This window comes from Bos taurus, chromosome 8, assembly GCF_002263795.3.
Source record: "Bos taurus isolate L1 Dominette 01449 registration number 42190680 breed Hereford chromosome 8, ARS-UCD2.0, whole genome shotgun sequence".
NCBI lineage: Eukaryota > Metazoa > Chordata > Mammalia > Artiodactyla > Bovidae > Bos > Bos taurus.
The window spans coordinates 105611492-105633841 of record NC_037335.1 but is presented as its reverse complement, the minus strand read 5'-3'; the positions used below and the strand labels follow the sequence as shown (position 1 = coordinate 105633841).

At 45.6% G+C, this 22350-nt stretch overlaps 1 protein-coding gene across 1 annotated transcript in view; it reads right to left on the bottom strand.

Annotated features, from left to right (window-relative positions):
• Positions 1 to 15698: 15698 nt before the first annotated feature.
• Positions 15699 to 22350, bottom strand: part of PAPPA (pappalysin 1) — a 266669-nt gene continuing 260017 nt past the window's right edge. Inside the window, exon 22 of the mRNA XM_024996354.2 lies at positions 15699 to 21500. Coding sequence (XP_024852122.1) covers positions 21393 to 21500 — 108 coding nt within the window. The 3' untranslated portion in view covers positions 15699 to 21392. The remainder of the gene's footprint in view (positions 21501 to 22350) is intronic.

Below are 22350 nucleotides of genomic sequence, written 5' to 3'. Positions count from 1 at the left end.
TAGGGGAAATGCAGATTTTTAGTCCCCACTCGTTGAGGTTCCAATGAAGTAAGTCTTGGGGGAGACCTGGGAATCTGTATTTTTACATCTCGCGGGGTGACTTTGATGCATGCCATATAAGAAACACAGATCTAGATGATTTCCAAGAGCCTTCCAACCTGAGCACAGAGAGTCTGTGGCTTTCCATGGAGGATTCATGGAGTCCCAGGCTTGTCTTTCGATATAGTAATAGTAGGCATGCAGCTGAAGGAATGGACTCTTTTTAAAACTTTTTGTTTATTAATGTATTTACAGCTGTGCTGGGTCTTCTAGTTGCAGGTAGGCTGTGTCTCGCTGTGGTGAGTGGGCACTGCTCCTTGTTGCAGCATCCGGGTTTCTTATTGTGGTGGCTTCTCTGTTGCCGAGCACGGGCTCCGCAGTTGTAGCCCACATCCTCATGGCATGTGGGATCTTCCTGGATCAGGGATTGAACCCATGTCTCCTTCATTAGCAGCTTGATTCTTTAGTACTGAGTCCCAGGAATGGACTCTCTTATTAGGGGTTAGGAAAATAGAGTGGAGACCAGAAGTTTGCCCAGAGAGGTTGGTTTTGTCTCCATGTGGACGGCTGCTTTTTTTGTGAGGTGGTGTGCTTCCCATCACTAGACAGGTACAAAGGGAGAGTCAACTGAGTTGAGGTTCAGGTCTCTGTGTAAGGGGCAAATAACCACAGGAAGAGCTGTTAAGAGACAGAGTCATTCCAAGGAATGAAGAAGAGGGGTCTTTGGAGTCAATAAACTTAAAGTCCGGCTTCACCAAGCATGGGGATTGTATAGACCTGAGGCTAGATTTTCTCAACAGAAAAATAGGCACCACCAGATTCACCTGTCTCACTGGGACATTGTAGGGAAAACATAAATCAATAACAAAGGGCCTGGTGTAGAACCCAGCACACAGTAGGTGCTCAAGGAAGGCCTGTGGTTTGGCTTTTATTTAGTTTTCACTTGCTCATTCCTTTGGCTCCACTCTTAGTTCCAGGAAAACCTAACTTCGGGTGAGAGAGCTGCTCACCCGACCACATGTTCTATTTCGTAAGAAACCAGGGCTTGTGCTAAATACAAAATCAACAAACAAAAACAGGACGCAGGATGATTATTGGACAACAGAGGTTTCTGTAGCTGGCTGAGGGCATGGGGTGTGGGCCACCGATGAAAATATTTTTTGCCCTTATTCTTTTTAAATGTTCAAGTGAAACTTCCAGTTGGGGTTGGGCCAAGCTCAGGGCCTGCTCAGCACATCTGTAATGGGTTTAATGGGTTTTTGGACTTGTTTAATCTATTTGTCCCAGCATCAGTGGGATATAACAGTCACAGAACACACCTTGGCCCTTGACCCTGGGCACAGACTGCGTCATGTCTCCAGGCAGCAGGGACATAGGCAAGGGTGCCGTTCCCTAGCCGCCTCCGTCATCCTAATCACTCCATGGTGCAATTTCAAGTTTAAGCATCGCCATGTTTCACCCCTGGCATGACAATGACCAGTCACTTTTTATCTCATGCCTTATATGCCCAAGTGGGCTTCCCTGGTGACTCAGACAGTAAAGAATCTGCCCACAATGCAGGAGACCTGGGTTCGATCCCTGAGTCAGGAAGATTCCCCTGGAGAAGGGAATAGTTACCCACTCCAATATCCCTTCCTGGAGAATTCCATGGACAGAGGACCCCAGCAGGCTACAGTTTATGGGTAGAGCCAGACACCCCTGAGCAACTAACACTTATAAATGCCAAGGCGCTTGAAATTCCTGACCCATTCCTTACTTTTCCCAGACCTCCATAACTTTGCTCATCCTGCTTCCATAAGCCTTTGTACTCTGGTTGTCTTTGTCTGCCTTAGTCTGTTAGGTGGTGGTAGTTTAGTCACTAAGTCCTGGCCGATTCTTTGTGATCCCATGGACTGTAGCCCACCAGGCTTCTCTGTCCCTGGGATTCTCCAGGCAAGAATACTGGAGTGGGTTGCCATTTTCTTCTCCAGGGATCTTCCCGACCCAGGGATCAAACCCAAGTCATCTGCATTGTAGGCGGATTCTTTACCGTCTGAGCCATCAGGGAAGCCCTAAGTCTGTTAGGTGGTTGCAGTGTCTTTTTTGGCAGTTTGGCTAGTTACTCCTTCTTGATCCCTGGTCAGGGAGTTTGGGGCTTCCCTGGTGGGCTCAGCGGTAAAGAATCTGCCTACAATGCAGGAGCTACAGGCGACACAGGTTTGATCCCTGGATCAGGAAGATCCCCTGGAGAAGGGCAGGACAACCCACTCCTGTATTCTTGCCTGGAGAATCAATCCCATGGACAGAGGAGCCTGGTGGGCTACAGTCCACGGGGTCGAAAAGAGTCGGACACAATTGAAGTAACTTGGCACACATGCACATGCACTCCTTTGCACCCCCCGGACAGGAGGAGAGGGTGGGAAGCTCCCCACCGGGTATGGTCTTGATGGAATGTAAACCACTGTGTTAGGCTCTCCCACTGCAGCTGATTTCTCTCATTATCCAGGTGGAGGTGCCAATCAGAGCCTCGCTGTCAGGACTCTTGGGTCTTAAGCAGAGTGATTCAAGAAAGGAACACTGGGGGTCTGTTTGGCTGGAGAGCCTGGAGGAGACTTTTGAGCTCTTTCTGCTATGGAGTCCCTGGCTTTCTCACTCTTCCAAGTCTTGTCCTCCAGCCTTCCTTCCCAGCCTGGTGGAAGCCTGGGAGCCAAGCTCCCCCAGATGCTCGTGTTAACTTCTCTCTGTGTCCAATTCTGTTGTGCTGCTTGCAGCCTAAGAACCCTGGCACTGGTATTCTCCCATGATGCAAGAGTGTTTCCCTTGGGAAGCCTTTCTTGAACTCTGATATAGGGCTCATGTATATATTCGTGATCTTCTTGTGGGGCCCGTTGCTGTTATTCAGTCATCTAGTTGTGTCTCACTTTTCGGGACCCCATAGCACGCCAGGCTTCCTTGTCCCTTACCTATGATGTGCTTGATTCTGTGCATTGCTCAGGCAACACACAAGCTAGGTACCTGCCCCCTCCTTTGAGGTTCTCCAAATAAACAGAGATCACATCTATATTAGCCCTACCACAGCAGGACAAAGAGCTCTAGGTTTTATGACTGTCTCCCCTCCAGGCTGTGTGATTATCAGGGGCCGGATAGTGCTTCATTCACCTCGGGGCCTCTAAGGTCCCGGAATGGTACCCGGAGCATCCTTGATACTCAATAATGGGGATGGAACAGAACTGACTTACTCTGGGGGTACTCCCTACAAAGCAGTCTCAGCCTTAAGTCCAAAATATCTTTGAGAACTAACAGACTGTGTTGTATTTCGGAAAGCAAAGAGGGGAAAAAATGTTGAGAGAAAAATCCTGCAGTGGGTGTGTGCTTCAGTTTAATGAAGAACTCGATTACTGTTGGTCTGTTTTTTTTTTTTTTAATCACATTCTAGTAGTAGCCATGACCCACTGAGGGCTTTGGTGACTGGATGGAAAGATTTCATCTAGGCGGTCTATTAAAAATCCCAGTGAAAGGGATTCCCATTCCCCCTCTCTCCACACCCTTCTGTCTTTCCCCAAGAAGCCTTAATGGACCTTCAGTGCAACTCTTACATGATGGAAATTGCAAAGAGATGGAATTTCCACCTTGGGCAGAGAACAGAGGAATGTTATTCTTCTTTCTCCAACCCTGGAACTGGCAAGCTGCCTCTGGGTGGGAGAAGGGACTTTGAGAGGGAAGAATGAGAGCAGGAGGAGAAAGGGAGGCAGAGACTGAGATGATGGAAGGCCAGGCCTCCAGCTGTCACTCCTGGCATCTGTGCCCCCGATGGCACTGCCCATGCTCTGGAAGATCACTATCACCAGGGCCTGCATCTGGAGAGCACCACACAGGTTGTGAAGGCCCTTCACCGTTATCTGTAATCAGAGTCCCACAGCAAAGTGGGCAGAGCAAATATCACTGACCCGTGTGACCAGAGAAGCCCCTAAAGTTGTCACACGCCCGCTTAGACAGTAGTGACAACAGTGATGACGATGGCGGCGAGGAAAACCGACGCTCGGAAAGCGCTCAGAACAGGCCAGGCACTGGCCTTTGTGTTCCGCCTCCATAGTATTCCCTACTGAAGCCCCAGGCACTTCTGCAAGATGGGTTTTTTTTATCCCCACTTTCCAGACAAGGAGAATGAATCACACCAGGGTTTAGCAGTTGGCCCAAGATCACACAGAGAGCCCGTGGCAGAGCCAAGATTCAAGTCCAGACAGTTTGCCTCCAAAATCTATGTTCTAAATCATATTCCATGCCTGCCTGCCTATCAAAGCAGGGCAGAGAAACAGGCCTGGCTCCTAATATCACTTCGATGTTGGTAGCATCGTATAAAGAGAAAAGTGCCATTCTGGTGGGAGACATTCATTCATTCACTCAAATATGTGCTGGGCAACTGCAACATGTCTGTCCTTGAGTTGGACCGTGGGGACCAGGGTTCAGGAAGAGTGGTCTCAGCACCCATCTCACTGGTCATGTAAGTGCCATGAACCTCAAGACTATCTCCAGCTCCCAAAACATGGCAGGCGTTTAATACATAGTGTTGAATGAATGTGTTGTTCCTGCTTTCGTGTGGTTCATAGTCTGGAGGAAAAAACTTAAAATATATACTCATTTTTATAATATATAATTACATCTGTGTGTATACACACACACACACACACACACATATATATACATACACACATACATAGACACACACACACATATATAGGAATGTTGAGAGTTGTAGTGTGCCCTGGAGAAGGCAATGGCACCCCACTCCAGTACTCTTGCCGGGAAAATCCCATGGACGGAGGAGCCTGGTAGGCTGCAGTCCATGGGGTCGCTGAGGGTCAGACACGACTGATCGACTTCACTTTCACTTTTCACTTTCATGCATTGGAGAAGGAAATGGCAACCCACTCCAGTGTTCTTGCCTGGAGGAATCCCAGCGACGGGGGAACCCGGTGGGCTGCCGTCTCTGGGGTCGCACAGAGTCGGACACGACTGAAGCGACTTAGCAGCAGCAGCAGCCAGTATTCTTGCCTGGAGAATCCCATGGACAGAGGAGCCTGGAGGCCTACGGTCTGTGGGGGTGCAAGAGTCGGACACGACTTAGTGACTAAACCACCACCACCACCATAGTGTGCCCTGGGGCTGGAGTGGAAGAACATAAATGGAAGGGTTCCTGGCACTGCCAGTAGTTCAACACATCTGAAACAGGTACTGTAGATGGGGCACCACCCGATAAGGCTGGACAGGTAAACCGTCATGTCCTCAAGAGCTGAGCATTATCTGATAAGGTTGAGCTCAGCAGACTTTATTTAAAGGGTCATACAGTAAATATTTTAAGCTTTGTGGGCCATACAATTTCCATTGCAACTACTCAACTCTGCTTCAAATGTAGACATAGAGAATATGTCAATGAATGAGCATAGCTCTATTCCTCCAAAAATTATTTACGAAATTGGACGCAGGCTAGGTATGTCCTGTGGGCTGTAGTTTGCTGATCCCTGCTGCAGGGTTTTGGGTTCTCTTGAGGCAGTATGATCAGATGTCCCTCCTTTATTCATCCCTTAAGTATTTCTCGAACACCTAATATGTCCCACGGATAGTAGCAGTTGCTTCACTCTTGCTGCTTACAGACTAGTGGGATAGAAAGGCTCAGAGCATCCTGGCAAGTGCTGTGATGGATAGAGAGAAAAGGAGTCATGGGGTCAGAGCAATAGGCCCTTAAACCCAAATTTGGAAGGTTGAACACACGCCACATTCTCCAAGGAAATAATATCTGAGCTCCGGCCCAAAAGATGAGTAAATGAACTGAAAAAAATGTTCCAGATAAATAAAGGCTGAGTAGAGATAGAAGATGTTCAAGGGTAGAAGGCCTGAGATGAGTTCAGGAGCATGGATTGTGGTAGGGAGCGCAGCAAGAATGGAGGCTGAATGTTAAGTATCCATTAGAACAGTGTCACCCAATAGAAATACAGTGTCGATCATATATGTGATTTTAAAATTTCTAGTGAAAGTGAAATTCGCTCAATCCTATCCACCTCTTTGCAACCTCATGGACTGTAGCCTGTCAGGCTCCTCAGTTCAGTTCAATAGCTCAGTTGTGTCTGAATTTTTGTGACCCCATGGACCGCAGCACGCCTGGCCTCCTTGTCCATCACCAACTCCTGGAGCTTACTCAAACTCATGTCCATTGAGTCAGTGATGCCACCCAACCATCTCATCCTCTCTCGTCCCCTTCATCTGCCTTCAATCTTTCCCAGACTCAGGGTCTTTTAAAATGAATCAGCTCTTCGCATCAGGTGGCCAAAGTATTGGAGTTTCAGCTTCAACATCAATCCTTCCAGTGAACACCCAGGACTGATTTCCTTTAGGATGGACGGGTTGGATCTCCTTGCAGTCCAAGGGACTCTCAAGAGTCTTCTCCAGCACCACAGTTCAAAAGCATCAATTCTTCAGTGCTCAGCTTTCTTTATAGTCCAACTCTCACATCCATACATGATTACTAGAAAAACCAAAGCCCTGACTAGGTGGACCTTTGTTGGCAAAATAATGTCTCTGCTTTTTAATATGCTCTCTAGGTTGGTGGTAGCCTATCCCTTCTCCAGCAGATCTTCCTAACCTAGGAATTGAACCAGGGTCTCCTGCATTGAAGGCAGATTCTTTACCAGCTGAGCTACCAGGGAAGCCATATTTAAAGAGTTCAAAAGCAATGAATGAATTTAAATTTAATAATGTAGATGATCCCTGACTTATAATTTTTCAACTTTACCATGTGACTCACACAGTAAAGAACCTGCCTGTAATGCAGGAGACCCAGGTTCTATCCCCAGGTTGGGAAGAGCCCCTGGAGAAGGGAATGGTTAGCCACTCCAGTGTTCTTGCCTGGAGAAATCCATGGACAGAGGAGCCTGACAGACTACCAACCAGGAGGTCGCAAAGAGTTGAACATGACTCAGTGACTAACACAATTTTTTTCAAAAGTGATAGACATTTCAGTAGACACCATACTTTGAATTTTTAATGCTGATCTTCTCCCAGGCTGTAAGATCCTCTTTTATGATGCTGGGCAGTGGCAGCCCAGCTCCCAGTCAGGTACATGATCAAGAAGGGGAGACAGCCCATACACTTAAACCATTCTGGACCCAGGCACTCATTCTGCTTCCCACTTTCAACACAGTATTCAATAGCATGAGATAGTCAATACCTTATTATAAGATAGGCTTAGTGTTGGATGATTTTGCCTACCTGTAGGCTGATGTCACTGTTCAGATCACATTTAAGGTAGGCTCGGCTAAGCTGTGATGTTCAGTGTGTTGTTCCTCACTCAGTCGTGTCTGGCTCTGTGACCCTGTGGACTGTAGCCCACCAGGCTCCTTTGTCCGTGGGATTTCCCAAGCAAGAATACTGGAGTGGGTTGCCTTTTCCTTCTCCAGGGGATCTTCCCGACCCAGGGACTGAACTGCATCTGCTGCATTGGCAGGTGGATTCTTTATCCTCTGAGCCATCAGGGAAGCCCACGATGTCCAGTAGGTTAGGTGTATTAAATGCATCTCCAATTTACAATTACATTTTCAACTGATGATGGGTTTATAGAGATGTAACCACAGCATAAATCATGGAGGATGTGTCTGTCTTATTTAATACAATATATTATAAATATTATCCTATCAACATATGATTAATGTAAACAATTATCAATATTTCTTCTTTGGTACTGAGTCATTAATATCCAACGTGTTTGGTCCACTTGTAGGGCATCTCAGCTCAAGCTAGCGTGTTTCTTCCAGCGCTCAATAGACACATGTGCTGGTGACTGCTGCGTTGGATGCCGCCAGAGTTAGATCACGCGAAGCTGTCTGGGGCGTCAGTGGAGGCTGGGCTATAGCATAAGTGCACTGAGATTTTTATATATTAATATCATTCTGGTAGCAGGATAGCCTGTTATCTTTACATTTCTGACCAATTGCCTTGGACTAGGAAGCTCAAAGGAGAGAAGCAAAAGGCAGAAGAAAGGAAGAGGGGAGAATGGCCAACTTTGGATGGGAAGGAAAAAGCATGTGTGTGGCCTTATTAGAAAACATGGGGAAATGAAAAAGAATAGAACCAAAAATCCAGCTGACCTAAACAGGTGGTGGTTGAGAGGTCAGATGTCTGGGAGATCTTGCTCACACAATGAGCCATCAAAGCCTAGGCGTCCAGTCAGTGGTCAGCTCTGCTAACTACCTGAGGACCACCAACCCTCTCATTCAGAACCTGAGGATGTCAAGAGCGGGAAGGCAGGTCAGCCCAGGAAGCCGCCTCATTCTCCTTGCTGCTAGCTGGTGGTCCAGATTGCAGAACCCACCCTAGCCTAGGGCACAGAAGCCCCTCACATCTGAGCCTCTGAGGGCCGAGACCCATTTTTCAACCAAAACGCACTGGACCTCCTGGATAGGTGGGCTAGTTTTGATTATAACATCCCCTTCTCAGGTGCTCAGATTTCCTTCTGTTTACCCGTTTCCCCACCTATCATCGGGCTTCCCAGGTGATGCGAGTGGTAAAGGACCCGCCTGCCGATGCAAGAGACACAGAAGACTTGGGTTCCATCCCTGGGTCAGGAAGATCCCCTGGAGGAGGAAATGGCAACCCACTCTAGTATTCTTGCCTGGAGAATTCCATGAGCAGAGGAGCCTGAAGGGCCACAGTCCATGGGGTCGCAAAGAGTCGGACACGATTAAAGCAGCTGAGTACGCCACCTACCATCAACACTTTAAACATAGGCTTCTACTGGATTATCCATATTTGACTGTATTTATTAAGACACAGGTAATCAGGCTGTGCTGTGTTGGAATTACTGATTATTTCTTAAAATCGTCTTTTCTGTCTCTAACTACATGCTCGTCTTATTTAAGCCTTAGCAATCGAAAGTTTTTGGGGGCACCTTTAATGAAAAAATGAAAAAACTTGGTAATTAACATGTGATTTGTGTGTGTGTGTGTGTCTGTATACTTCACCAAAGTGCTGACAAAATGTTTTCTTAATCAATTTAGTTACAGCCTGGAGTTTTACAACATTAATTGGATTAGCATCATGAGTGGCTAATGCTCTGTCCAAATTTATTCCTATCTTCCTCAAACAAACACAGAAGACCAATGGTGAGCCAGGAGATTTAAGTTGAATGAGAAGCAGCTTGTGTGTTCTGAGAAACGGAGGAAGTAAATGGACAGTATAGTCTGAGGTGATTTTGGAGGAAACGGGCTAGTGGGGACTCGCAGGTCTTCTAGGCTTGGTTGAGCTTGGATAAGACTTCCAGGAGCATCACTGGGCATAGTTATGTTGGGGGCTCACATTCAGATTTCACTCCTCAATGGTCTTATGACCTTGGGAACGTTATTTAAAATTTCTTGCCTCAAGTCCTCATGTACAAAGTGAGAATATCGTGTCAGGCATATAGTGAGCCTGTGATCAGTGTAAATGATACTAATAAATATTAATATACTTACCTAAGTTAAGGCCTAAAGGATGAATGGGAATGAGCTCTGTGTAGTCAAAGGAGAGTGTTCCAGGTAGTACAGAGCTCGAGTCCAAAGCTCAGATCTCAGAGAACATTTTGTTGTTGTTCAGTCGCTCAATCGTGTCCAACTCTTTGACCCCATGGATTGCAGCATGCCAGGCTTCCCTGTCCTTCACTATCCCCTCAAGTTTGCTCAAACTCATGTCCATTAGGTCGGTGATGCCATCCAACCATCTCATCCATCACCCCCTTCTCTTGCCCTCAATCTTTCCCAGCATCAGGTCTTCTCCAATGAGTTGGCTCTTCGCATCAGGTGGCCAAAGTATTGGAGCTTCAGCCTCAGCATCAATTCTTCTAATGAATATTCATGGTTGATTTCCTTTAGGATGGGCTGGTTTGAGAGGACATGGCATGTTACAGGAACCAAAGAGAGTTCAGTTTGGCTGGAGCATAAAGTGAGGGGTGGGTAGGTAGCAGTGGGGTTGGGAGCAGAAGCCAAGTCTTGCAAGGTAGGCGGAATCTGAAACTCTGGGCTGCTGTATCCTTGAGATGTGAGCCTATTTCCAAATCTCAGGCTCTGAAGACAAATTTACAGGTGAACAGAGTCCCAACAACTGACGCTTTGTATGTGTTAACATGAGTTACAAGAGAACCACAGATGTTCGAGATGAAAGACTTTGGCAGGGAGCTTTGTGGAAAATATTTTTTTAAAAATATCATCGCAGAGAAAAATTAGCAATGACTTGACAGAAAGCCATTCCCCTAGCGGAAGGGAAATATCAAGGTTTTGGGTTTGGGTCTTGGATGGTGTACTGAATGTCTGGAAACTAAGTTTTCTCTTTGGCTGCTTGGGAAGAGGTTTTGAAATTGGTCCTTGGGAATTCTGCCTCCCTGGCCTGTACTGGGAGAAAGGGTGTGTGTGTGTGTGTGTGTGTGTGTGTGTGTGTACAGATGAACGGATGCTAGGATGGACATCCCATGTCTATCCAGGAACTGGATATGGAGAAAATGAGACATCTGGTTACGTCTTGTCCTAAACAGGGTCTGGGTTACTTGGCAGGCTTTAATCCAGGAAAGGAATGTTCATACAGTGCAAAGGTATCAAGGAGAATGAGCTGCTGCTTTTCCTTGTGAAGCCCAGACAGGTTCCTGAGAGGAGCCATAGGGTAAGACCCCACCTCCTGGATGAACTTCTGTCAAAGGACAACATGTGTGTGCTCCCTATTTGAAAAAGGAGGAGGAAATAAGGGAGGCAGCACTGGGTCCCCAAAGTCAGACAGACCTGAGGTTTTCCCAGCCAGACTATCCTTCTTCTCTCTCCGAAAGCCCTGCTTGTTCTTCAAGGCTCATCTCAAGGCTCCTAGAGGAAGCCTCCAGGCACCTTTCCAGCCCCATCTCCTCTGCTTGCTCATGTATTGACAATATTCCGACCCAAATTCCTCACCATGCATTCTCCCACCAGCATGCTCTTATCCAGGCTCCTCTCTCTGCCTGGAACACCCTTCTCTCCCTTCTTGGTCTGTCTCACTCCTCCTCAGTGTTCAAAACTCCATTTTGGTCATTGCCTTCTTCCCTGGTGGCTCAGATGGTAAAGAATCTGCCTGCAATGCAGGAGACCTGGGTTCGATCCCTGGAGAAGATCTCTGGAGAAGGGAACAGCTACCCAGTCCAGTATTCTTGCCTGGCGAATTCCATGAACAGAGGAGCCTGGTGGGCTACAGTTCACGGGGTCACAAAGACTCTACATGATTGAGCAACTAACACTTTCACTTTCGTATTCTCAAGTCTGAGTCCCTCTTAGGCTTGGCCTTTGATATTATAAGACAGGTGTGGAATGTCTACCAATAGACAGGAAACTCCCTGAGGGCAGGGGCCATGTGGTATTATTTTACCCATTTAAGGTAATCACCTAAGTCATGTCCAGCTCTTTGCGACCCCATGGACTGTAGCTTGCCAGGCTCCTCTGTCCATGGAATTCTCCAGGCAAGAATACTGGAATGGGTTGCCATGTCCTTTTCCAGGGGATCTTCCTGACCCAGGGATCAAACCCAGGTCTCCCACATGGCGGGCAGATTCTTTATCAAACGAGCCACAACTCTCATAACTTTCAGGATCCTCATTACCTAGCAGTTAGGTGTGTGTGCATATGGACAGTTGAGAGGTTGGATCTGTGGTTCTCCAAGTGTGACCCCCGATCAGCAGCAACCGTATCTCACAGAAAGTTTTCAGAAATACAGATTCTTGGGCCCTACTCCAATGCTGAATCAGAAACTCTGAAGTAAAATCTTAAGAAGGCTTTCAGGGGGTTCTGATGCGTGCGGGAGTTTGAGTTCCGCAGGTCTGAAAAAAGGGGTTGGACCATTGCGAAGAAAAGTTCCTAGGATGTTCTGCTGACATGACACTGATTTCACTGGAACTCAAGGACATCACAAACTGTGGACAGAATGTTCTTACTCAGTGAGGGAGGCTAATTGGGGGAGCAGTTTTCTGTGGATTTAAACTGTTACAAGAAAATATGCAACACATGTCCGTCATGACATGTAGCCCCAGCACTCAGTTCTTTCCTAGGAAAAATTAATTGCTCCTTATTTGACCCCTCATGGCCTTTATACCTTTTCTGACTACATTTGGCCCCTAAACACCCTGGATCCTCCAGTTGTCCATATAAAGTGTGTGCATTCTAGGTAAATCATGCCACTTTTCCCCTGTAGTCATTAGTATCAAATTAATCACTTACGTTATCCTACTTGGGCTTCCTGGGTGGCTCAGTGGGTAAAGAATCTGGATGCAATGCAGGAGACACAGGTTCAATCCCTGGGTTGGGAAGATCGCCTGGAGGAGAGCATGGGAACCCACTCTAGTATTCTTGCCTGGGAAATCCCATGGACAGAGGAATCTGACGGGCTACAGTCTATGGGGTCGCAGAGAGGCAGACATGGCTGAAGAGACTGAGCATGCACACTTGCTATTCCTACTACTTCCTGCCGCTCTCTTCATCGCAGCTGCTTTTTTCCCATTATTGCCCATCACAACCTGGTCATTTCTCACCGGGACCACTGCTCCAGCTCCCATTTGGTCTCAGCAGATCCTAGTTCTCCCCTATTATCCTTGTTCTCCATAAAGCAGTCTACCTCAAAATTTAAATTTTGTTTCTTACTCCCTTTCCCTAAAAATGTGGAGCATGTCTAGCCATCATCCTCAGAATGATGTTCAAACTCTTGAGTGCTACTGCAGAGTCCAGGGAATCCCTGCCCACTTCTCTGAGCTTAGAGAGTATTCTGGTCCAAATCCCCATGGTCAGTATCCACATCTCTTTGCCTGAGAGTCTTTTCTGATGCCCTGAGTCTCTTCTTCCCATAAGCATGAAATACAAATGTGGTGAAGGATAAATGGTCCGGGGGCAGCCCTCCACGGGAGGGACTCTGTCCCGGTTCTGTAGCATCCCAGGTCGGGTAACTCTAAGGAGTGTGTTCTCCACTGGCTCAGAGTTTTTAAGGGGATTCAACTGTAGTTGCTCACAGTAGTAACATGTTTGACAATACATCCTCTCTTGGTTACCTTCCCATCTCTGTTTCACATCCCCTCTTCTCTATCTGTAGCAACTGGAATCATTATATGATAGACTACTTGCCTAGGGGTGTGCTTCTGAAGCAACACAGACTAAGACACACAATTGCAAAGCCCTTGGCAATTGGGTGACTGTATAACTCGCTGGCATCAGCTGACACCTTTCTTCCCCAGAGTGGTTCCTTGATTATTCTTATAACCAATCCAACTCCAGTGGCCTGAGCCCTTGCCATTCCCCGAGACAGTCGTGTCCTATTTCATCCTCTTGGTCTGTGTGCGTGGCACTAACTGTGCTAACTGTGCCTGCAACATTTACCATTTTCCCTCTGGGATGGATTCTCCTATTTATGACTCTGTACACTAACGAGAGAGTTGCTCGCCTCTCTCTGTATTTGGGTAGTACGCCCTGTGAGGGCCGTGACTGTGGCTGTCTCTCTGGGCCATCATTTTTATCTCTACTTAGTCTAATGCACTACATATAGTACTGCTCAACAAACCATTCTTCAACATGTAACTGGATAAATGAATATATTTAAAGATTAATAAATATAGTAAATGATGTACATATGGAAGGATCTATCTGTACTGTGGTTTCAGCAAGTTGACCCCCAGAGGTTGTTGAAAGGACATAGTTACCATCTTTGCAGCCTCTGAGAGTTCTTCTTTGCTTGAAAAGCCATGGGTTAAAGAGAGAAATGAAAGCACTTAGGCAGGTAGCTCAGGTTGGATTCTGTATGGTGCAGCCTCAGAGTACTACACGGGAAGAAACCTCTTACTCTCAGGGTGGACCATGGCTGGCTGTGTGTCAAGCAGAGAAAAAGCAAAGAATCTCAAAAAACTATGGGTCTTTGCTGCCTCCAAACCCCCTTTATCTCTCTGCATGCAGTGTAGTCTTTCGAAACCCCATAGTCACCGCTTCTGAGGATCCCAGGTACCATGTGGCATCATGGCAAGTCAGTCAGCAGTGTTACCTGCCCCCTGCTTAGGGGTTCTGGGCGAGTGACAAATTCAAGTTCTAACTGAGATGCTGTCAATTTCCCCATCTGTAAAAAAATATTAGATTGGTTGCTTTTATATCATGCTCTTTAGAACCCCAAACTCTAGGGAATTGGCGCTGGGATGATCCTGGTTTTGTTCGAGAAGACAGAGATGGGATAACTAGGAGGGTCCCTCATCCCCTCTTTGATTACAGAAGCTCTTCAACTTGTTTGTATTTCACAAAATATTGTGCTTAAAAAATGGATTGCATGGTCCAAGGGTTTGAAAATCACTGACTGACTGCAAACTAACTAAAAGAGCATATGGTATTGGCACACGCACACACACACACGCACATGCACACACCTTCTCTCCTGATCTCTTCGGGAAATAGCTGCCTGTTGTCATGAATCTAGTCTTTAAATCTTATTTCAGTCTTGACAGTGAGTTGAACAGAACCGAGTAAAACCTTCTCTTTAATAATTTATCTCACTTTGGAAACAGTTATCTGATAGAATTTTGCAATGACTCTTGTTAGATTATTTGGAGCGCTGTCTCATTCTCCCAGTGGACTGTGCTTGTAAAGAGTCCAAAACACCTGCCATGGGTAGTCCTTGGCTCCTCTCTCTACCCTTTTATGGCATTCATACTGGTGTCCCTAAACGACTCTTCTGTGCAAAATTCAGCAGTTCAAGAATCAGCAGATAAACCTATATTGTGGTGGCACCGCCAGTCTATAGCTCAGAATACAGAGCATGCACTGCCTGTGCAAGTCCTTGAGTGCTTTTACGAGCCTTGTTTTTATACTTTTAGATATTAGAAAAATCAGTTCATTTATTGATACTTGTCATAAGCAGCCGTGTCTCATAATAATCATAATAGGCGTTAACATAAACCATGTCTGGCACAGCTCTATAATCTTTGATATTTATCTTAGCTCATTCTAATAACAACTTCATGGGTGGGTACTTTTATTATTTCCATTGTATAGATAGGAAAACTAAATCCTAAAGCAGTTAAATGACTTTCCAAAGATCACATAGCTACTAAGTGGTGATGAGACCAAAAAAGAGATCCAATGGGCAGATCGAAAATAGCAGAACTTTGGTTTCAGCTTCCAGTTCTGAAAATTGGATGACTGAGTGTCCAATTATGAAGAAAAAATGAAAATATGAATATACTGAAGTATATCATTGAACATAGCATCCAAAAAACTAGATACAACTAGAAGTGATATGAAAACTGAACTTTCTTGTAACATGTAAGAATGTTTCCAACTGTATATGAAAGTATAGGTGCTTTCAGGAATTACTTCTGTAGAAGAGAGGGTGTATATTAGATTCAAATTCATGGTACCATTGACCTTGTAATTCTAGGCCCTGGTATTCTAGTCCGTGTTCCTGTGTATATGCGACAGAGTCTTTTGGATTATGCTAATGGCATCACGGACTTGATGGACGTGAGTCTGAGTGAACTCCGGGAGTTGGTGATGGACAGGGAGGCCTGGTGTGCTGCAATTCATGGGGTCGCAAAGAGTTGGACACGACTGAGCGACTGAACTGAACTGAATGTGTATATGTGAGAATCTTGTAGATTTCTACAACAGACAACAACCACACCACTATTTTTGAAGCATACAAGCTATTATATATTTTCATAATATAGAACTTTAAGGTATAGTAATCAACAGTGGCAAAATATTTCTGTCTTTGACATTATTTTTTCGTGAGATCCAACCTGTAATTGAGACCAGAGAAAACAGTATGGAGAAACAAATCCAGGAGAACAGGATAAAAATATCATGAACAGCAAAATATGTCTGAGTATTTAAAACCGTATAGAAAAAATAAATTAGATGAACAATTGTGTAAATATAAATTAAAAAAAGATGACATTCTTAATAAATAAAGTTTACTATTTACATTTTTATATATTGCTGAAAGACTTAACTTAGATCCATAAAAACACATAAACAGGAAAAAATAAAACCCAAAAAAGGAGCAGCAAATTTATGCGCGTGAGGTACAGAAAAAGGATTGGAGTTGTGTTTTGTTTTTGGTGATTAGATTATTTTCTTTCTTTTTTTTTTCTTTTCTCTCTTTTTTTTTTTTATAGTAGGCCAGTAGAATTTTCTTGAGAACAGATTTTTAAGCATGTCAATGGAGAGTCATTTTTGGTAATTTCCAGAAGATGCCAAACAGATTTCAACATCATCATCATTAGAAATACCCATAATAATTATAACAATAATAAAAAGGTATAATATGATACATAAATATGGAAGAGCCGCTTGTAATATGAATACATTTTCTCTAGACGAGATCACAGTTTTATTTTGTAAATATTACATTTAAGTATATATATACACACATATATGTACAACTATATATACATGTGCATATATATGTAAATTTATATTTATATATAATATCTTTATATAGATAGATATCTGTGGACAGGTTATTGATTATAGAGACCCAAGAAAGCAAGTCAATTAATTGTTCAAACTTCTCCTCACTGACTGCTGGTGTAGAATTTAAGAAGCCCCGAGTTTGCACTCAGAATGCCGTATCTTCTTTTAATGGAACACTCAATGTGGAATTTTAAGTCTGAGAAGAAAAAGAGAGCTAAGGGACTCCCTTCCTCTGTAAAGTTGGAAGTGGCCTGGAAGTCTTGAATAAACGGTAAACTGACTTTTACACTGTAGGAAGTCACTGTTTGTTTTGTTAATCAAATTATAGAACTGGTAAAGGCCCGAATAAGGGGGAGAAAGTCCAACTTATCTATAAGGAAAATATTCTCAAATGCAAGCCTCTCTCAAGGTGGGTTCTAATCTAGGAGCTCACTCCCATTCCTTGAAATACCAAATGAGCACTCCCTGTCTTTCTTACGTGGCCAATGGGCCTGTGCATTCTTGAAAAATAACCCATAGACTTTGCGTCAGGCTCTCACAGATTGGCTCTCGTAGATTGCCACAGCCCCTTAGAAGCCCCAGGGCCTCACAATCCCCTGCCCTCCCACTGTGAGGTAGGTTAAGTAGTATTATCCCCATTTTGCAGCTGGAGAAACTGAGGCAAATGGAGAGGCAATATCATGACTTGTTTAAGATCACTGAGCAAACTGCTGCCTGGAGTCAAGAATTCGGTGTTCCCACTCAAGGGACATAATTCCTCTCTTGGCTATTACACATTGCTCTTCAAGATCGAGCAATTGGGAGGAATTTGGCAAAACGTGAGCAGATTGCCAGGAACAGGCTTGGATTCTTCTGCTGTTCAGTTTCATGTCTGCTGTTTGGTTTGTTCTGTTTCCCGAAAACCGTGGGCATTACCTGTCCGGTCATGTAGCAGCTCCTTAGGAAAGTGGGCTGTGCAGTGTGATTCTAAGTGCAGCTTCATAAAGCCCAGTGCTCTATGGTAAATACAAACACTTTGTAATGTGAAAAGCACAGCACAGCATGTCCCCTTAATATTTGGGGAAAAAAAAAAAAAAACCACAATTTCAAGCCCTCCCCACTCCCTATTACTGATTGACAACCAAACAAATAGACAAAATGCACCCCTCCCAACAATATCAACTACATATTAAGGGGAAAGATGCCTTATTTCCTGAACCTACCACAGTGTACAGAAAAGAAGAGACAGCGGTATAAAACCCCCCTCTACTCCTGCTAGGGAAATCTTTAGGCTGTGTCTACCTACTCAGTCTGTAGAATAAAGAATGTTCTTCAGGAATCACAAAAATAGGTTTTCTTAAAATTCTTATTTTTAATCATGCTTTGCTTTTTAATCTCTTTGTCTTCTATTAATCTCTATCTATACAGCTTTGTCACCAACCATTTCTTCTTTTATATTTTCCCTACTTTGAAGTAGTTTGAGGAGGAAAAAAACAAAACAAAACACAAAAACCTCAAATCTGTTAACTTGAATTTATGGTTTCCTTTCTTCCTTCCCCCTTTTCTCCTCTTTTTTTCTTTTTTTCTTCCTCTCTTTCTTTCCTTTCTTAACACAGGTAAGACCTATAACAAACTGACAGAACCAAGTTAAACCAAACCTGGAAGGGAGGTAGCCAGAATCTGTCTCAAAGAATTATTTTCAACAAATAGCATAGAAGCATTGGCCAAGGTGGGAAAAAGACCAAGAGCACTGTCTAGGCAGTGACTCAAAATGCTGAAGCCAGGAGAAGCAGCTCCATCCTCAGAGCCCTGCTAGTTACAGCCGCTCATCTCCCTCTTTCATAACACCCCCCATTCAGCCTCCAGAATGGACTTCCAAGGGTTGTCTTTCCTTAAAACGTGGTTGGCACAGAATCTAGGGGCTAACACAGGTCCTCTAGCAGCCAGTAGGGCCGTGGCTTGGAAAGTCTTCCTAAGAGAAGGCTTGGCGAACGGTCTACCTTATCTTTTCTTTCTTGCTGTTAACAGGCTAATCCTTCTTCAGAACCTCCACGTTCTGAAGAAAGTTCTGAAGAAGCTAATCCATCTTCAGAACTGCCAAGTGCTTTAGAACCTCTGAGCTGCTGATAGACAAGAGCCTCCTCCTGTGAGTACTCCACTGTCCTAAACTGGAGCTGATAAAGGGGTGAGAGAATGAGTTTATACCCAGAAAGAAAATGAAGCCGAGTGTAAGTGCACTGCATACAGAGCTGACTGTCCTCCGCTAAGGTATGAGAAGGACCTGTTAGTGACACCTTGCATGTGGGACTGAGGCTGCCCACCCATCAGGCAGCCTCTCCCACCTAATATGCCTGGCAAATAGGAATTTGTGAGTAACAGGTTTGAATGATGGTGAGGAGGAGACTGGGAAACACTTTGCTGAGAAGGGCTTGATCAATCTGAGACTCTGAAGGTAGAAGTCAGCTGCAGACTGTGTGTGAATGGAGGAGGAAAAAGCATGAGAGTGGACTGAAAGGAAGCTGGTGAGGTTCTGCTGTGATTCCTGCCACCCCACCGTCAGGAATGTTGTCTTTAGGTCTCCCAGGCTCTTTGTGTTACTTACTGATGTTAAAAAAAGCAACTGGGAGAGCCAACTGTGTTAACATCTTACCTCATTTGTTCCTTCCCATCTAGCACCACTCAGGTTGATAACTCAGCAAGGGCATTAGGGGACTTGAAGAGTTGGCAAGAGTTCTAAGATACTGGAGAGGGGTACAAAGTGGAATCGATGCTTATACGATTATTATTCTCTTGCCAAAGATTGGTCCTGGTAATTAAAGGAAAAAAAAATGCCCTCAGTATAAATGAGATACAAGTTTGTAAGAAGGAGACATAATGGATTTGAGTCAGGCCTTAACAATGGCATGCCTGGAACCCAATCTCAGAGACTGTAACATGGAATAAGCCACACAAAACTATCTAAGCACTGCGTCCTTATTTGTGGGCACCTGTGCGAAAAGCACCTTGATATATTAATTAATGTAACAGACCACAGCTGGCCAACAGACGTCTTCTCAAGCGTTCTTGGTCAGCAGTTAGCTGCTGCTGGGAGACAGAACAGTAGGAAGGTTTCTGAAGTTATTTTTGGTCCCCATCGGAAAAAAAAAAAAGGGCTCTAGTTGATGAACAGCGTCTGTGTTGGATGCAGGAATGAGGAGAGTCAGCCCACGTGCTTGGTATCTTCCATTTCTATGCTATTTGTTTTTTGGTTGGTTGTCTTCACTAGACTTGAGATGATTTGTGGCAATATTTATGCAATATCTCTACCTTAGACCCTCCCTTCACCTCACTTTCTCAGTTTCAGAAATCAGGTAAAATGTCAGCCTTCTTTCCACCTCATTCTGTATTCCTCACCCCCCTTACTAATTCAAAAGGAGTGGACAGGTAACTGGCTGAACAAAGAGGACCCCAAAGAGGTGGGGGCTTCTGTGAGTGTCTGGCTAATTTCCTCTTAACTTTTGGAGGCTGAACATGGGAGAGAGGGAAGGGCCACCCTAGGACAGGGGTGGACGGGAGTATGGGAGCCAGAGGCTGTGTGGAAGGCAGGATGACCGTGCTGGGTGGTTGGGGACCAAGGCTGGGAGCCCTTGGGCTGCCCCCTGCAGGCCCGTCTAGAACACAGCCTAGGTGTGGATCCCATCCGAGTGCTTCTCTGCTCCAGAACTATTGCTACTCAGGGCACAATGAGGTCCTCAGACCCAAAGCCTGCTCTCGCCTTGGAGGGGCAGGAAGACTTGGATAAGGATGCTAACCCAAGAGTCCCTGCCATCCCAACAGTCTCCGGAGGGTTCCGACATCACAGAAATGTAACACTGTTCCTCTTGCTTATAAAATCTAACACTGGCTTAGACATTCTGGACTCTCGGTGAGGGTTCCAGCATCTGAAGCCCCTCAATTCCCTTCCAGGATGAGAAGCCCACCCAGGGGGCCTTCACTTCTCACCACGTGGGCCACCGAGGGGTTTTCCCTCGCAGAAGGACTAAGAAGTGAGGAGCTGTGGGAAAATGTGGGTCACTTTTAAGGCAGACAGTTGGGTTGTGTGGGGGTTTTTCCTCACCTAGTCCTACCACCTTGGGGTACTCAATGTACAGGGTAGAGCAGCCGGGCAAGTAGCAGCAAGAGTGGTCCCAAGGCAAGATGTGGGGGGCGTGGGGGGTATTACGGCCTCAAGCCGGGGCTATTATAATACCTTGACATTGCAATCCTAAGCCATTTCCAGCTTGGCCTCAAACCCTGGGGGCTTCGCATACCTTGGATTCTTTACCTCTTCCTCTTCTTCCCTAGAAGGGAGGTGATCAGAGACCATTTCACTTCCAATCCCAGAGGACTGCGCACTCAAGCACACCTTACGTATTCTAAGCCTCAGGGTGTGAGCTATGTTGGCATTTAACACTTAGTCTTAGCAGTTTTTGTAACTCTTTCTCCCAAGGACAGTGCTGGTTCAGAGCCTGGGAGAGAAAGGATTGAGTCTGGCCCAGTCTCTCTCTGCTCAGTCTCCAAAACTGCCCTCCCATGGATGTCTGCATGGGTGCGTATGCATGCATGCGTACTAACCACAGATGGGCACACTCCTAGATACAGAATATGTTTCTCGCTGCGGTCGTGTGGCAAATGGTTAGAATTTTAGGAGGCTCAGGGACTGCACGCTGTATGTGCAATCTTTCTAAGACTTTGAGATGGGATTCCATTCCATCATTCAACATGGTGAGACGTGGTACACGCGCCCGTACTACGAGTCCTTCCTGGGTGAAATTAAAGGCAGACCGGTTGGGTGCTAAGGATCCCTGGTGTGGAGAGGCCATTCCGTTGAGCAGCTGACTGTGAAATCAATACCAAAGGGATGCGGGTCCTGGCGTTGGGAATTCTTTGACAACTCCTTGTCCTTCCTTAGCCATGGCTGTATCCTCGGAGGTCTTTCCGGCTGTGTTCTTGAGCCTGGGGGTCCCGGCAAGCACAGTCACCCTGTAGGTCACAAGACATGGGGAAGGGTGTGACCTGCAGAGAGAAAGGCAGAAGAGATGAGCCAGGTGCTTGGGGCTGAAACAGAAATTTCTAGAGAAGCAGTGGGTTCGTCAGGGCAGAGGGTTCCTCACTGGATGGTGGGGCAGCAGATTCAAGTCATGACTCTGCTTCTTGCTAGCCTTATGATAACTTCTATCAGGATCACCATGGTCATTATCATAGCTGTTTCCATTTTCAGGGGCATGTATGACAGGCCAGGCTTTACAACGTGCTAAATGCTTTACAACCAGGAAAGAACTGAATTCTTCGGCAACTCTGTAAAGTGAAAGTTAAGTCGCTCAGTCATGTCCAACTCTTTGTGACCCCATGGACCTATAGCCTATCAGACTCTTCCATCCATGGAGTTTTCCAGGCAAGAATACTGGAGTGGGTTGCCATTTCCTTCTCCAGGAGATCTTCCCGAACCAGGGCTTGAACCCGGGTCTCCTGCATTGTAGGCAGACGCTTTACCGTCTGAGCCACCAGGGAAGTCCACCTCTGTAAGATAGGCACTAGAACAACCGCCCTTTTACAGGTGGAGAAACTGAGGCTCACAAAGGGGCAGGCATTCGCCCAAAGTGGTGGTGGTGGTGTTCAGTTGCTCCAGTCGTGTCCAACTTTCTGCGACCCTATGGACTGTAGCCCACCAGACTCCACTGTTCATGGGATTTCCCAGGTAAGAATACTGGAATGGGTTGCCATTTCCTTTTCCAGGGGATCTTCCCAACCCAGAGGTCAAACCAACATCTCTTGTGCCTCCTGCATTGGCAGGTGGGTTCTTTATCACTGAGCCACCAGGGAAGCCCAAACCAATAAGTGACAAATCCAGTATTTAAAGTAAGGC